Source organism: Oncorhynchus kisutch, linkage group LG14 (genome assembly GCF_002021735.2).
Source record: "Oncorhynchus kisutch isolate 150728-3 linkage group LG14, Okis_V2, whole genome shotgun sequence".
Lineage (NCBI taxonomy): Eukaryota > Metazoa > Chordata > Actinopteri > Salmoniformes > Salmonidae > Oncorhynchus > Oncorhynchus kisutch.
In genome coordinates, this window is record NC_034187.2 from 47,415,376 (window position 1) to 47,433,123 (window position 17,748).

The 17,748-nt window shown below is 41.0% G+C and overlaps 1 protein-coding gene across 1 annotated transcript in view; it reads right to left on the reverse strand.

The window, feature by feature from the left end:
* Positions 1 to 2,691: 2,691 nt before the first annotated feature.
* The window catches only part of nemf (nuclear export mediator factor), a 37,393-nt gene continuing 22,336 nt past the window's right edge, over positions 2,692 to 17,748 (reverse strand). Inside the window, exons 18-32 of the mRNA XM_020500789.2 lie at positions 16,711 to 16,823; positions 16,555 to 16,612; positions 16,400 to 16,458; positions 16,158 to 16,278; positions 15,795 to 16,065; positions 12,401 to 12,440; positions 10,896 to 10,951; positions 10,654 to 10,804; positions 10,400 to 10,477; positions 10,002 to 10,193; positions 8,529 to 8,567; positions 8,301 to 8,407; positions 8,056 to 8,099; positions 7,025 to 7,104; positions 2,692 to 6,322 (exon numbers count right to left, since the gene is read on the reverse strand). Of these exons, the coding sequence (XP_020356378.1) occupies positions 6,245 to 6,322; positions 7,025 to 7,104; positions 8,056 to 8,099; positions 8,301 to 8,407; positions 8,529 to 8,567; positions 10,002 to 10,193; positions 10,400 to 10,477; positions 10,654 to 10,804; positions 10,896 to 10,951; positions 12,401 to 12,440; positions 15,795 to 16,065; positions 16,158 to 16,278; positions 16,400 to 16,458; positions 16,555 to 16,612; positions 16,711 to 16,823 (1,487 nt within the window). The 3' untranslated portion in view covers positions 2,692 to 6,244. The remainder of the gene's footprint in view (positions 6,323 to 7,024; positions 7,105 to 8,055; positions 8,100 to 8,300; positions 8,408 to 8,528; positions 8,568 to 10,001; positions 10,194 to 10,399; positions 10,478 to 10,653; positions 10,805 to 10,895; positions 10,952 to 12,400; positions 12,441 to 15,794; positions 16,066 to 16,157; positions 16,279 to 16,399; positions 16,459 to 16,554; positions 16,613 to 16,710; positions 16,824 to 17,748) is intronic.

Below are 17,748 nucleotides of genomic sequence, written 5' to 3' on the forward strand. Positions count from 1 at the left end.
ATCTGGATGTACAACATGGAGACAGAACGATGGTATTAAGGATTTTAACTTAATTTTGTTTGTAGTTGTTTCTAGCTGTGAAATCTAGATTGTCACAAATCAAATGGCACCCTATTCCCTATATTGTGCACAACTTTTGACCAGACTTTATACAGTACCTTCAGAAAGTATTCATATCACTTGACTTATTCAACATTTTGTTGTTACAGCCTGAATAAAAGAATGGATTAGACTAAAACTCAATACCCAATAATGACAAAGCGAAAATGTTTTTAGAAACTTTAACAAATTTATTGAAAATTAAATACAGATATCTAATGTATATAAGTATTCACACCCCTGAGTCAATGCATGTTAGAATCACCTTTGGCAGCGACTACAGCTATGAGTCTTTCTGTGTAAGTCTTATTAAGAGCTTTGCACACCTGGATTGTACAATATTTGCAAATTATTATTTACAGCCATTTAAGTCTTGCCATATATTTCCCAGCCAATTTGAAATCAAAGCTATAACTAGGCCACTCAGGAACATTCAATGTCATCTTGGTAAGTGACTCCAGTGTATTTGGCCTTGTGTTTTAGGGTACAGTCCTGCTGAAAGGTGAATTTGTCTCCCAGTATCAGTTGGAAGACAGACTGAACCAGGTTTTCCTCAAGGATTTTGCCTGTACCTAGTGCCATTGTTTATTTTTTATATTAAACTCTGGAATCCTTGCCGATGACAAGCATACCCATAACATGATGCAGCCACCACCACGCTTGACAATGAAGCGTGGTACTCAGTGATGTTGTGTAGGATTTGCCCCAAACATACCACTTTGTATTCAGGCCTTTATTTTAGGGCTTTTTACTTTAGTGCCTTATTGTAAACATGAAGCCTGTACAGAATATAAATATTACAAATATGCATCATTTTCATTCAGTCAATTAGGTTATAGTATTGTAGAGTAGCTACAATGTTGTTGATCCATCCTCCATTTTCTCCTGTCACAGCTATTAAACCATTTTAAAGTCACCATTGACCTCATAGTGAAATCCCTAGTTTCCTTCCTCTCCGGCAGGAAGGACGCCTCTATCTTTGTAGTGACTGGGTGTATTGATACACCATCAAAAGTGTAATAACTTCACCATGCTCAAAGGGATATTCAATGGCAGTTTTTTTTAAAACCCATCTACTAATAGGTTGCCGTCTTTGCGAGGCATTGGAAAACCTCCCTGGTCTTTTGTTTGAAATGTACTGCTCAACTGAGGGACCTTACAGATAATTTTGATGTGTGGGGTAGCAATGAGGTAGTCATTGATAAATCATGTTAAACAATATTATTGTACACAGTGTCCATGCAACACATGACTTGTTAAGCACATTTTTATTCCTGGACTAGGCAATTCAGCTTTTCATTTAAATTTGTAAACATTTTGAAAAACATAATTCCACTTTGACATTATGGGCTATTGTGTGTAGGCCAATGCCACAAACTAAATATAATCCATTTTAAATTCAGGCTACAACACAATGTGGTAAAAGTCAAGGGGTGTGAATACTTTCTACTGTCTGTATTTGCAGGAAGAAGCAGATGGCGGGGGGTAACCTTCATGCCGCCATGTCTGGCAGCTGTGGAGTGTGTGTGGACGGTGTCCTCTATCTGTTTGGAGGCCACCATGCCAGAGGAAACACTAACCGGGTGTGTGCGTGCGTGTTACGTCTTGTATAATTTCAGGACACAGAACCAAATTTCTCGTGCACGCTGGCCAAATGCTGTATTTGCAGTAGTATTCTAGGGGCAAAGGATTTCAAAATCCACACCCCTCCCTTTCTGCCAAAGCCGTTCCCAGCCCCTCCCTTTCCAGAAACTGGAAATATTTTGTGCTGCATGCTACCAACATGGAGATATCTTTCGATGCAGTGATGATTAGAGAATTACAGAATTTTCCATTTAAAATCCCTGCTCCCACTTTAAAGCAACAATCCCAAAGCGGCTCCCCAACCCTGGTTTGGTAAACCGCTGAGGGAATGTTCTGGAAAAATGTAACCACTCAAATTCACAGAGAGAGCTATGAATGCAAGGACTGACCATCCATGATATCAAAATGATAGTTTTAACCCTGGTTTGAGGCTATATAGTGTTTGTTTACAGTTGATTTATTTACAAACATTGGAGTAAAAACAAGCTTTTATTTTGGTTTCTAATGGGGTACGAGGGTTGAACTAAGTTCATGAGGCATTTATAAGTTCTGAAAGAATCAATGGGGTACATATCATTAATTTATTAAGTCCACAAATGGATGTAGCAACTGCTGATTGTTCCTTTAAGCACCACAGCAGGACATTCACCATGGCATGATTTATGCTATCTCACCTCAGAAGCCTGTTTGCCAACAGACTTAAAGGCTCAATGCAGCCAAATCATTTCTGGGTAACTATTAAGTACCTTACTGTAATTGTTTTCCATTAAAACTAACATTTGCTTAATAGCAACAACAAAAAATTCTCAAGCAAGAATTTTGCAAGGACTGTGGCTGAGTGGGGAGGGGAAAACTTAATACTAGCTGTTATTGGGATACAGGTTTGGAAATCTTCATTGGTCTATTAATCAATTTATGGCCTGGTGACATCACCAGGAAAGCCTAAACTCCTGCCCATGCAAACAGGCTGATTAGATGGCCGTATGTAGATTGTATTTTCCACTATAATTTTTTTTACAGTAACCAGGTTTCCAGCCAACCTTAGAGTAGAGTAATGAAGTAAATCATGTAATGACCAGCATGATGGAAACATGATGGACTTCCCAAATGTCGACAAAACTAAATGTGTGATCTTTTTGTGTTTGTAAAATATATTTTAGCGAGAAATATCGGTGGAAATGCTTTTATGCGTAAGTATTGATATAATAACATATCGAAGTAAACTTGGAGTCACGCGATGACATGTCCTCCCACTACGACTCGTCAGGAAAGCATGCTGTTTATTAGGCTACAGATGTAATGAATTATGAACTTCACAGAGTGGTGAAAGTGCAAGGTGATGCTCCTTTCAAAATAAATATTGGAGGTTCTTATTCTGGTGATATCTTAATCGATGCTTGGCTGCCATTTGACAAATCTCAATCTTTTGTCCTTAATAATAATCTCATCATGTAGGCTATACGTCCGCTCTAGCCAACAGTGTGCCAATAAAGCTGTTGGCTGGAGAGCAATACCAGTGGGCACACGCAAAAAAACATTTAGCGATGGCATTTAACTTTTAATCGCTACATTTGCTGTACAATGATACAAAACAGAATTGACTGCACTGGGCCTTTAAAATGTTAATGTCTGTTACAAGAGACTAGTCTTATTCCATTTATACTGCCCTTCAGGTCTTTCGGCTCCCTCTCCGAACACCTCTCCTCTGCTGGGAGGAGATGAAGCATCTCAAGGGCCTGGCCCCGTCCTGCAAGGACAAACTGGGCTGCTGGGTTCACAAGAATAGGTGAGTTGGTCTATTGGCAGGCAGTGTGTTTATATAATAATAGGTCTTCGAGTTGCTCCATCTCATTACCTCTAAAGCAGCCTTTACCAAGCTATGGGGTTGCAAGAGAAATTCTACACAGAACATCATACAAAATTGACTGATGATCTTCCCAATACATTTCTGATGCATTTGTCACTTCAAACCATTTCTCCATTAACTGCCGGCTGTTCACAGGCTAGTATTCTTCGGTGGCTACGGATATATGGCACAAGGAGCTCACAGAGGGACATTTGAATACGATGAAACTTCATTCATGGTATGGTCAATTAATTGCACAACCCTTGAAACCTTCAGCTGCTTTTAACACCAGTATGAAAATGGTCTGTTAAGTGTATCTGTCTGCAGCAAAGGGAGTTGTCAATAATTGTAAAGTTCTGGTCGTGTTAATTAAGCACCAAACTCTTTTTTTTTTACTGAAACGGGGATAACCAATAAGAAACGCACATTTTTGTTCCGTAGTTAAATGTTTGCATGCCCTAATGAAAACAATCCCTTCTCTGTGTGTTGTAACAGGGAGATAATCCGGGGCGGGGCTGGAACAACCACATTCACATCCTGGACCTGGAGATGTCCACCTGGAGCCAGCCAGTCACCAAAGTAACAGCATTCCCTTAAATCATGTCACAACTTTCTGTGTTGGAAGCCATTTTGCACATCTGTTTCAATGGGAGCTCCAGTCTCACCTCTCCATTCCCCCTTTCTATTGAAGGGTAATGCCCCATCTCCCCGGGCAGCATATGCCTGTGCCAAGGTGGGCAACCGAGGCTATGTGTTTGGGGGGCGTTACAGGGTAAGTAGGAATGTTCTGAAAAGAGATTACTCAAGTTCCTGCTGAGTTTACGGTCACACTGTCTAATGTGAAATTGTATCACGGGCCTGTAGATAGATGTTGACCATGTTCATTTCTATGACTTATCACATAAAGGATCTTGTATTCTAAATGTTTGATGCTTTGTCTCTTTTACAACAGGATTACCGCCTGAACGACTTGCACTACATCGACATGGATTCCTGGGAGTGGTCCTCATCCAAAATGTCTTCATGCATGTTATAGCATTAAACACCTTTTTTTAGGGGAGGGGGCTGTGCTCTAACCCATAGATGTACCTCTGTTCACCTTTATGGGACTAACCCTTTACCCCGGTCCTATTTCCCCTTGACCTTCCCTTGCCCCTCTACAGGAGTGTTCCTCAGCAGGGTCCTGTGGGACGCTCATGGCACTCCCTCACCCCCGTGTCACCTGATCACATGTTCTTGTTCGGAGGCTTCACAACATATAGAGAGACACTGAGTGAGTGAAGAATACTTCCTTATCCATTTTCCTTGAGTCCATGGCATGACCAAATGTTTTTATTCCTCCATCCTTTTGTAATATATACAGGTGACGCTTGGCTGTACTGCGTCAGCAAGAACAAGTGGCAGCAGTACAAGCACAATCATTCACAGAGCCCCATGTAATATCACAAGAGAGAAACCAATTAGTGGTAATGAATGGGAGCTGCTTGTTTCACTGTTTGTGTGTGTGTGTCCTTAGTCATTTTCCTCTTTTTTTGTGTCAGGCTCTGGCACACGGCCTGTTCCGGTCCTGATGGGGAGGTCTTTGTGTTTGGCGGTTGTGCCAATAACCTGCTGTCCCATCAGCGAGCAGTGAGTACAGTGAGACCACAAGTGTCACTTAAAATTAAAACTACAAACTGATTGATAAATGTTTACTACCAAGTATGGTTTGAATAAAGATATGTCAATTGCCTTTAACAGGCTCACAGCAAAGAGTTGCTGGTGTTCACGGTTCAACCCAAGTCACTTGTCTGGTGAGTAGAGAAACAACCCTGAACCCAGACAAAAACATGGCCCTAACTACTGGGTTTTGTTTATTAGGGAGGGTATGCAACAACAAAGGTTCAGTAGTCAGTCCGTTTGGTGCCTAATGAACACATCTTTTAGTCAATGTAAAACTTGCTTGTCCCCCTCTCTAGGTTCTGTATGGAAGCAGCATTGCAGCACAGAGAGTTGCTGGCTGCGTCATGGGACTGCCTGCCTTAACACCTGCTACACAGTCTCAAACAGAGGATGGGAGGCATCAACGCACTGGGGTCATGAGGCATATACCACCACATTCTATGGGATGCCGGGGTGTGTGTGGACAGCCATGACCTTGGTGCTAGCTGAACAAAGAGGACAGCTCAACCCATCTCGTCACGAGTGTTATTAATTTAGTGAAAAAATTGTAGGCTTTTGATGGGAGTGGTGATGGCCAGTCAGCAAGCATGGCAACGTTCATTATCCTTACGTGTAAATTTGTCATGCCAGTGTTTGAAAATGTATATATATTTTTAAAGTGAAAGTACCATGTTCAGTCCTGCTGGAAAGGTGTTATACGTTTGACCATGTTAGTCAGAAGAGGCTTGTGTAGTATTTTCTGTTTTTAATCAGGTAATAATACCAGTTGCACTGAAGTTACCACAAAAAGTATCTCATTTTGTATTATTTGCACAAGTTTCATAAAAATCTTAATTTTGAATCAAGAAAAAATAAATGTAAAATCTGATTTTGTTCTGACATTTTGCATTGCTTTCTCCCTCCCTGTCATCTTGAAGTAAAGATCCAGGAAAATGTAATGCTTCGATGCACAAGCTTTTCCTGTCATCCAATTGCAGACATCATAGTACTATTAAGGGTGGGGTTAACTCATTGTTTCGTGAAGAAAGTCCAAGTCGACTAAATTGTACAGGTCTATTTCTTCTTGGCTGCCATTAGGTTAGGTGCTGACACTTTAACTTTGCCTGGGATGTTTCTTGATAAATCTGTATCCTGAAATGAGAAAAGGATGGTTGTTGTTTTGTGCCAAGTGGCTACGCAGTCATTCATATCAAGTAATAGCTAAGGTGCTTACATATTCTAGAATGTCCAATTGATTTTATATACATAAATCACCCATTTATAAATGGCAAAGCTCTCAGTATAGTGATGCAAGTCTTTAAATGGTGTACGCAATGTTATATTCCCTTTTGCGCGACTCTTAATTTTGCTGTTCAATTCTCTGTGTAGCCTGCTGCATGCCAAAGTAAAGGAAACACTAACTTACGAGTGATCATAGGGCGTTGGCCACCACTATGCCTCTTGGCATAGATTCTACAACTGTCTGTAGCTTTTCAATATACTTTGTATTCTTCATTTACTTAGATGTTGTGGATAAAGTTTGGAATGACACAATTTCATGTGTACAACATCTATAGACCTGCATCACTATACTGAGAGCTTTGCTGTTTCTAAAAGGATGTATTTGGAGCCTTTGTTCATATTTTTTGGAAGTGATTTGCTGTTTGGGGTTTCTCAAATGTGAAATCACAAAAGATTTGTCTGGACCGGCATGTTATAGAAATAACATTCCATTTACATAAAATAACTCGAGCATGTTGGCTACCTGCCATTCAGTAGTCTCAAAATGGACTCTGTCCAATAAAAATAACTTGTTTTGTTACAGTGCACTCTAATGAACACGTTCCGCCTTACCTTGACACTGCGAAACAGGTCCTTCTCTCTAGTCGAAGCCTCCCTGGCCTTCATGAAGCTGAATACTGCAGTGCGGGCAGCTGGGAGGACAAAATATAGATACAGAATTTCCTAGGATCCAGCCATGTCATCATTAAATAATACTAGATAAGATAGAGACCTGCACACTGTCAAAAAAAGTTTTGGATTTATTCCCTTTTTTGTTACTGTGCAGGTCTCCACCTCTTCCAGTATTCATATTTTGACTCCTATGCACCTGGAACAGACACTATTCAGTAGTCAGGACCTTAAGACGCATGTGCTGAGCGATTAGTGCTTGAGGTTGTTTTGGTTAATTTAAAAATATATATAGATTATTTGGATGGAACACTGAAACAATTAATAAAAAGTCCCATGAAGGTATTGACTGCTTTTCACTTATGGACCATAATTTATTCACTTTAATAAAATACTTCAGTTGTGTATTACATTTGTTTTATGACTTTTTTATTTAATTCCAAGTCATCATCTCATCTCTATAGAGCTGCTGCATATGCTATCTGATAAAACCACAATTTTGTAGTTTTTCAAAGTATACTTTTATGACTGCTGAATACCAACAACCAATCACTTAAATCATGTATTTTCAGGTAGAGATACCTCGTGAAGCAACAGCTGCTCTCTATATCCCCTCAAGATCGTGATTTCTTCTGCCTCTTCATAGCAGGCATAAAAGAAACCAACCAGACAAGTAGATGCGCAATTGATTGTGGTCATTGGAGTTAATTACGTTTTATGCACTTAACTATGTAGAATTCTGACCTGTTGGAAACTACAACTCCCTCACACAGTTCAGGCTGGATCTGATTTATTTATAGAGAAACAACAATGTGCGGATTGAGCTCAGAAAAAAAACTGAACGAAATGGAATTCATTTCAATTGAAACGACGGCGGATCTGTTTAAAAACTGAAAATGAACTGAAAATGAACCGAAATTCACTCGGCACACGCCCTCTTATCATTTATAACACGTTAACTGCTCTGATATTACCTTTTCCTTTCTTCTGGGTCCCTGGGGTCAACTTCACCTTGTGCCTAGTGGGAAACACTGTTGTTTAGCTAACTTTGAAAACATAGCCATGTCCCATTTCCTATGGCAAATGGAAGCAGAATAAGTATATCCCTATACGGGTAAATGGATTAATCAACATTGGTGTTAGGTTGGCTTCGATGGAATGGTAGGAATTACTGGCGTTACATAGATATTATAAAACTAGGTAGATATGTTGTCCTTACTTGTAGTTGGAGAGGGCAGTGTAGGGGGCACAGACCGGCACAGCGAACAGCAGTACATCCTCTGGGTGGGGTTGGCCCGTCAGAGAATTCAGCAGTTTCTCTGCTTCCTAAGGAAGTCAATGGAGAGACACAAAAAGACAAGAATGTTGGCCCTGCAACAAAGGATTTCATTAAAATATATTTATAGGCCAGGTTTGAACAGTAATACAGTAATCTCGAAGAACCCACCTCTGCTCCAGGGTTGTCTTGGTCCTGATCATCTCCTTCCTGCAACATAAATAAATAGTCTTCCTCCCTTTTCTTCAGTCACCTTTGTTTCAATTCTTAGATCAAGCAAACATGGATTCAGAGGCCCTGTTCAAATATTCTTAAAATAATCACTGATCTGACAAATGGATTGATGATTGGGTCAAGTTTTCCATGGCATTGCTTTAACCAATTATGTCATGTAGATCAGTAGCTACGTTTATTAACTCGTCCAGTGATTTTTTTCTCTCGACATTTAGCCAGTTTGCATAGAAAATAGATGTGACAATTGCCTTCTACGGTGCATTTCCAGTCTTAACAGTCTTGTGTTGACAAAAACAGCTGGACATAATGACGTCACAACAAAAAAGAAAGCACTTTTTCACAAAAACCTAGTGTCAAATAGAAATGAAGTGTTTCCATGATACATTTAGGCAGCCTGTATTCCCTCCCACCTATCTGTTTCATGTCTCAGATGGCCCGCAAAAGCCATGGATAGAATGCAAGAATTTACTAAAATTTCTCATGTGCCATCATAACACCACACACCATGCCATGGTGAAACTTGCACTCCTGTAGATCTGAAATAATTGGATGGTGAAACTTGCATCTAGCCAACGTAATTCAAGCATTCTTGAAAGTCAAGACAATCCTTGTGGAAAAATGTATATTTAGAAAGCAGTAGGCATTTAGAATTAAATGTGGAGTGAAGCTTTGTAATTGCGTGATATCACGTGCCACACGTACCTTCATAAATGATTAAGCAATCAACATTATTTAAAAAAAACAGTTTCCATCATCATTTGTTGCAATAAAAGAGAGTTTGACGAAAGAAAAATCCACCCGTCGAATAGTTAAAAATGTAAAAAATATGTGTTGGTCCCATGTTTCATGAGTGGAAATATACCATACGCACAAAAATATTATTTCTCTCAAATTTTGTGAACAAATTTTTTAGATCCCCATTAGTGAGCATTTCTCCTTTTATCAACTGATTTCCTTCTATGAACTGTAACTCAGTAAAATCGTTGCTTGTTTTGTGTTTATATATTTTTGTTCAGTATTGATCTTTAGAACATTTCTATTATACTTTTGACCTATTTCTATTATACTAGTGGGGCGGCAGGTAGCCTAGTGGTTAGAGTGCTGGACTAGTAACCGAAAGGTTGCAAGATCGAATGCCCGAGCTGACAAGATAAAACTCTGTCGTTCTGCCCCTGAACAAGGCAATTAACCCACTGTTCCTAGGCCGTCACTGAAAATAAGAATGTGTTCTTAACTGACTTGGTTAGTTAAATGTAATTTTTAAAAAATTAAAAAATAATCACAATTTTGGGACACTATTTTTGTCTAATAAACCTCAGGTCAATGGAAACCTGCCTAGTGATTACTTTGAGGAAGGAAAGAGTAATTTGCGTGTTCCCTGGCTAAAGGAAAACAAAAACTTTTTTTTACCTTGTCATCCTGTTCAGGTGCTGCTCCCTCCTCCACAGCTAGACCCTCCTCTTCCCCTTCTGGTTTCTTTAAGATGACCTCCTGAGGACGGGGTCTCTGGGCTTGCTTCTGGGGTGCTTTTCTCAACACCTCGTCTTTGCCCTTCCCCTTCTTGCCCTTCTTAGGCTTCTCTTCCTTAGTGGAGCCAGCAGACTGCAGACGGAAAATGTCAATAAATTCCTGTACTGTACTGCTTTATTGGAAACATTTATTGGTAACCAGTAACCAGCCATAAAAAAACTCAGTTTCATTCAACGTGTTTCTGGTATACAGATATGTTCATATCATTAATTTGTGTTCCAGTTCGTAATCCAGACATTTCAACAGTGTGAGGGAAAGTTCAACATCATACTCCTCACCCCCAACAATTTCATCATCAGCTCCCGATCCTCTTCATCTTGGTCTTTGTACTTCTCTTTAATTTTCTTCAGCTTGTTCTAGATTTCAACAACAGCATAGATGAAAAGCTTGACTTTCAAGAGCAGTTTATTCTAACTAATGCCACCACGAAGACAGCAAAGCTGACAATAACCTTAGCCAGCACTAGAACCAATCTCTGGTCGAATTGGACTACAACTAATTTAGTTCATTTAAAACTTTGAAAATGTCTCACCTTTTGATGTCTCTTAAGAGGATGCTGAGAGGCTCCTCCCCCTCCTCCACTCTTGGTTTTCTGATTGGCTGCGGAGGCACCATGCGTCTCCTCAGTCTTTCCCTCTTCTTCCTGAGATTCAGAATGATCCTGTTTCCCCTTCTTCTCCTCCCTTTGGACAAGAAGAAAGCAGCAAAACAAAATTATTGCATTCATGCATGTTAGCCACGAGGGAAGGTTACATTGCTATGTATTTAGTTTACCTTCTTTGCTTGGCTGTAATGTGTTTTCCCCCCTCTTTTTGCGCCTCCACCTCAACCTAATGAAGAATAAATTGTACATACAGTTAAATTGGAAGTTTACATACACCTTAGCCAAGTACATTTAAACTTTTTCTCTCACAATTCCTGACATATAATCGTGGTAAAAATTCCCTGTCTTAGGATCACCACTATATTTTAAGAATGTAAAATGTCAGAATAATAGTAGAGAGTGATTTCAGCTTTTATTTCTTTCATCACATTCCCAGTGTGTCAGAAGTTTACAATACACTCAATTAGTATTTGGTAGCATTGCCTTTAAATTGTTTATTAACTTGGGTCAAACATTAAGGGTAGCCTTCCACAAGCTTCCCACAATAAGTTGGGTGAATTTTGGCCCATTTTCACCCATTTTGGGTGAATTTTAGCCCACCCGTTTTCTATAGGATTGAGGTCAGGGCTTTGTGATGGCCATTCCAATACCTTGACTTTGTTGTCCTTAAGCGATTTTGCCACAACATTGAAAGTATGCTTGGGGTCATTGTCCATTTGAAAGACCCATTTGCAACCCTCCCCTGTTTTCCTCCAAACATAACGATGGTCATTATGACAAAGAGTTATATTTTTGTTTCATCAGACCAAAGGACATTTCTCCAAAAAGTACGGTCTTTGTCCCCATGTGCAGTTCCAAACCGTAGTCTGGATTTTTTATGGAGGGTTTGGAGCAGTGGCTTCTTTCTTGCTGAGTGGCCTTTCAGGTTATGTCGATATAGATACTTTAGTACCCGTTTCCTCCAGCATCTTCACAAGGTCCTTTGCTGTTGTTCTGGGAATGATTTGCACTTTTCGCACCAAAGTACGTTCATCTCTAGGAGACAGAACGAGTCTCCTTCCTGAGCGGTATGACGGCTGTGTGGTCCCATGGTGTTTATTGTTTGTACAGATGAACGTGGTACCTTCAGGCGTTTGGAAATTGCTCCCAAAGATGAACCAGACTTGTGGAGGTCTACAAAAAAATGTCTGAGGTCTTGGCTGACTTCTTTTGATTTTCCCATGATGTCAAGCAAAGAGGCACGGAGTTTGAAGGTAGGCCTTGAAATACATCCACAGGTACACCTCCAATTGACTCAAATGACGTCAATGGGCCTATCAGAAGCTTGTAAAGCCATGACAATTTTCTGGAATTTTTCTAGCTGTTTAAAACCACAGTCAACTTAGTGTATGTAAACTTCTGACCCACTGGAATTGTGATACAGTGAAATAAGCTTACTTGTGTCATGCACAAAATAGATGTCTTAACTGACTTGCCAAAAACTATAGTTTGTTAACAAGACATTTGTGGAGTGGTTGAAAAAGGTGTTTTAATGACTCCAACCTATGTGTATGTAAACTTCCGACTTCAACTGTATGATATTACGTTTACAAAATAAAAATGTATACTATAAAACATCAATTATTTTATTACATAATGCAAAAGGTCAGAAGTTCACCGATCACAATGGCTTTACCTGAATGGACACCTTTTTGAAACCAGCACTTTGGGTTTCCCTGGAGAGAGAAACAAACAGAAACATTTCTGATACTGTTGCACTTTCGGGCACTGAACAGACCTGGGTCAAATAGACATTTCAAATACTTGAGCTGCACTTTATTCTGCCATCGTATCTTACGGCAAAAAAAGAGCTTCTGGATATCAGGACAGCAATCACTCACCTCGTATTAGACAAATATTTTTTCTTCAACAAGCAGGATGCACAGGATGTACTTCAGACACACAACAAGGCCAAAATCCCAGTCATTGGCAAGAGAAAGAGACGCAGGTATAGAGGACACAGGGCGGGTTTGCCTCGTAAGGATCCGCTGACAGCGTTTGGAAAATCTGCCCTTACCATCAATATTACTTGCCAACGTACAATCATTGGACAATAAATTAGATGAGGTATGATCACGAATATCCTACCAAAAGGACATCAAAAACTGTAATATCTTAAGTTTCACTGAATTGTGGCTGAATGACGACATGGATAAAATTTAGCTGGCGGGATATATACGCTGCACCGGCTAGATAGAACAACACACTACGTCCGGTATGACGAGCGGGGTTCTGTGTATATTTGTAAAAAAAACAGCTGGTGCACGAAATCTAACCCAGAGGCGGTGCTCCTAGTGGCCGGGGACTTTAATGCAGGGAAACTTAAATCAGTCTTACTAATTTCTATCAGCATGTTAAATGTGCAACCACATTTGAAAAATTCTAGGTAACCTTTACTCCACACACAGAGACGCGCACAAAGCTCTCCCTCGCTCTCTATTTAGCAAATCTGATCATAATTCTATCCTCCTAATTCCTGCTTACAAGTACAAATTTAAGCAGGAAGCACCAGTGACTCGGCCTAAACTACAGGACTGTAGACTGTAGTAGAGCTGCCGCATTCAAAGTGCGGGACTCTAACCTGGAAGCTTCTAAGAAATCCTGCTATGTCCTCTGACGAACCATCAAACAGGCAAAGCGCCAATACAGGACTAAGATTGAATCGTACTACACTGGCTCCGACGCTAGTCAGATGTGGCAGGGCCTGAAAACTATTACAGACTACAAAGGGAAGAACAGCCACGAGCTGCCCAGTGACATGAGCCTACCAGACAAGCTAAATCATTGTCGGAGATCAGGCCTACCACTGTTGTGTCATCTGTAAACTTAATGGTGGTGCTGTAGTCGTGCCTGGCCATGCAGTCGCTTCGAGGCAAGCAACACCGAGGCATGCATGAGAGAATCAGCTGTTCCGGACGATCACGCTCTCCGTAGCCGTCGTGAGAAATACCTTTTTTATAATTGACCAGTTATTGTTTCAACACAGCCTTGAAATGCTTGGACAGAGTTCAGGAGCCAAGATGATTTGGATGGACTCAGTCATTCCTGTAGAGTATCTTCTGTTTCCAGAAGGTGTCAAAGTTATCAATAAAAGTGACTACAGTAGTCTTTTAGCCAGATGTGTAATGCCAGCAGTCTGCTGAATCTTTCACACCTGCGGCCCGACGATGGTACTGGACCTGAAATTATTGGCTGTTTTTGAGTCTTTTAATGCTAAAATCAGTTCTTTAAAATCAATTTTTCAAACGTTCCAAGCTAGCTCTCCTGATGTCGTTTGAACCCACATGGACTACGACAGTGTCATGTGGGAAAAAGTAGGTGGGCGTGGCCCAGTAGCTTATGTAGGTTTGCTACTTGCTTGCTAAGTGTAGCTACTTCGCTCCTGTAGTCCTTCGCAAGCAAGCAGTTGCTACATTGAAAGTCAACGCGGTCCACATTGTCCCGGAACAAAACAAAGTAAATGCAGCTCCTGCAACGTTGGAAACGTTCAATGGCGTCCTCCATTTGAGACCGCCGAGCCAGCTAGGCTAGATGGGCTTTCGCGTCTCTCCCCCTATAAAGAATCTGTCAGGATCCCAGCAGGACAGATAGCAGCACTCACAGCAACTTAGCTCAACAGAGCCGTAGGATTCAAAATCAAATAAAAGTATATAAAAACACAGTCAGTAAAAACACTGTCAGTAAACCAAGGTCTTTAGTTCAGGCTTCAGTGTTCGACAGGTTTCAGTTTCAGCGGTCGACAACAACAAACATACGTCGCACTCAGATGACATTCATCAAGGTTTAGGCTTTAAGACATGAAGGTCAGTCAATGGGGAAAAAGTCAAGAACTTTTAAAGTGCAGTCCTAAAAACCATCAAGCGCTCTGATGAAACTGACTCTCATGAGGATCACCACAGGAAAGGAAGGCCCAGAGTTCTCTCTGCTACAGATAAGCTTATTAGAGTTAACGGCACACCCAATTGCAGCCCAAATTTATGCATCACAGAGTTCAAGTAAGAAACAAATCTCAACATCAACTGTTCAGAGGAGACTGCGTGAATCATGCCTTCATGGTCGAATTGCTGCAAAGAAACCACTACTAAAGGACAACAATAAGAAGAAGAGATTTGCTTGGGTCAAGAAACATGAGCAATGGACATCCGACCGGTGGAAATCTCTTTGGTCTGAGGAGTCCAAATTTGAGATTTTAGGTTCCAACTGCAGTGTCTTTGTGAGACGCTGAGTAGGTGAACAGATGATCTCCGCATGTGTGGTTCCCACGGTGAAGCATGAAGGAGGAGGTGTGATGGTACTTTGCTGGTGACTGTGATTTATTTAGAATTCAAGGCACACTTACCACAGAAATATGCCATCCCCATCTGGTTGGGACTATCATTTGGGACTATCATTTGTTTTTCAACAGAACAATAACCAAAAACACATCTCCAGGCTGTGTAAGGGTTATTTGATCAAGAAGGAGAGTGATGGAGTGCTGCATCAGATGACCTGGCCTCCACAATCACCTGACCTCAACCCAATTGACATGATTTGGGAGGAGTTGGACCGCAGAGTGAAGGAATAGCAGCCATCAAGTGCTCAGCATGTGGGAACTCCTTCAAGACTGTTGGAAAGAGCATTCCAGGTGAAGCTGGTTGAGAGAATGCAAGAGTGTGCAAAGCTGTCAAGGCAAAGGGTGAATACTTTGAAGAATCTCAAATATATTTAGATCTGTTTAACACTGTTTTGGTTACTACATGACTCCATATGTGTTATTTCATATTGTTGATGTCTTCACTATTATTCTACAATGTAGAAAATAGTAAAAGAAAATAAAGAAAAACCCTTGAATGAGTAGGCGTCCCCAAACCTTTGACTGGTACTGTATCTCTAAACTATTTCACCTACATATTTGACCTAGGTCTACTGTTCTAGACACCAGCCTTTACTCAATTCAAAAGGTAATATTTGGTATTCAACTACAGTGGAATAACATATTAACATGACCGGCACACATACAACGGCGACATACAGTAGCAGCATAATATTACCTGGTGGACTGCAAGTGGGACAGGGAGATGGTGGTGTCTGGAAAACTGAACTCTGCACTCTCCCCATCACTCTTCACCTGCGCCTCGAACCCCTCCACCTCATCCTCCTCTCCTTCCTCCTTCATGTCGTCGTCCAGTTCTTTAGCATCTCCATCCTCCTTATGTTCAGCCTCTGCCCCTTCAGTGGCTTTCTCTACTTTTACCTCCACTCCATTCTTCTTTCTATCTCCTCCTCCGTCTTCCCCCTCTCCCTCGTTGCTACTGTCATCCCCTGGGAAAACATATGTATGGTACATAAATGCAACAACCAATAGATTCACGTACAGAGGTGTGTATGTGTCTGTGGCTCTTGAAGCCCTGTACCAATAAGCTCCTCCCCATCCTCTAGTAGCTCTGCTGTGCTGGACGTCACATCCGCCATGTCCTCGTCAATGGTCTTGACCTTCCTCTCACCCCGGTGTCTGAATACACACTGCTCATCTACCTGTGGACACAAGACTAGACTGTTGAGCCAAGATAGGGTTTACCAACTGACTCCTCAAAAGGCAGTCAGATATATTTTAAGACTATGACAGAGCAAACACGTTTAAAACATTAGCTTTCACCTTGAAGAGAAAGCTGAAACCCATCATTAAATAAGAGGGCGGCATGTAGTTCTTCTTTCCTGTGAAAATAGGAATGCTGTTTTAGCTGTCGATAATCCAAAACAAAACTACAACTACACCACCATGTGGTGGCTACTGGGAAGATGTTGGCATACCTCGGATCATGAAACTTCCAGTGGTCAGGTATTCTCCAGTGGGGGCAGACTTAGTCACCTAGACAGAGAGAGACGAGAAGAGTTATAATTGGAGCAGCTCTGACCACACCCTGATCCAACCATCCAATCCTGAAGTAGGCTCCCAGGAGAACTCACCTGGTGGTTGTGCACCCACCATGCGCTGGTGATAACCTTGGCGTCCCAGGCTGCACTGTAGCACACGGCCATGGTGCCCGCCTCAGTCAAGGTGCGTGGAGGAATGGGCACACCTAGAGGGAAGAGATATAAGTGCCACAATACACCCCATTAAAATACATGGAGAGTTCACAGATGATTGTCAACACTTAAGCTTAAATTCAAGTCGGGTAGTTATAACTAGAATTTGGGCTAAGAAGGGTTATTCACTTTAAGTTGCATGAACATACAGTATTAGTCAAAAGTTTGGACACACCTACTCATTCAATTGTTTTTCTTTATTTTTACTATTTTCTACATTGTAGAATAATAGTGAAGACATCACAACTATGAAAGAACATATGGAATCATGTAGTAACCAAAAAAAAGTGTTAAACAAATCTAAATATATTTTATATTCTTCAAAGCACGGTTCCTAGGACTGACTTGCCTAGCTAAATAAAGGTTAAATAAAACTTTTTTTTAAGTAGCCACCCTTTGCCTTGATGACAGCTTTGCACTCTTGGCATTCTCTTAACCAGCTTCACCTGGAATGCTTTTCCAACCGTCTAGAAGGAGTTCTCACATATGCTGAGCACTTGTTGGCTGCTTTTCCTTTACTCTGCGATCCAACTCATCCCAAACCATCTCAATTGGGTTGAGGTCGGGTGATTGTGGAGGCCAGGTCATCTGATGCAGCACTCCATCACTCTTCTTTGTCAAACAGCCCTTACACAGCCTGGATGTGTGTTGAGTAATTGTCCTGTTGAAAAACAAATGGTAGTCCCACTAAACGCAAACTAGATAGGATGGCGTATCGCAGCAGAATGCTATGGTAGCCATGTTGGTTAAGTGTGCCTTGAATTCTAAATAAATAACAGAGTCACCAGCAAAGCACCCTCACACCTCCTCCATGCTTCACATGTGGTTCACACATACGGAAATCATCCATTCCGCTACTCTGGTTGGAACACTGTGGTTGGAACCAAAAATCTCAAATTTGGACTCATCAGACCAAAG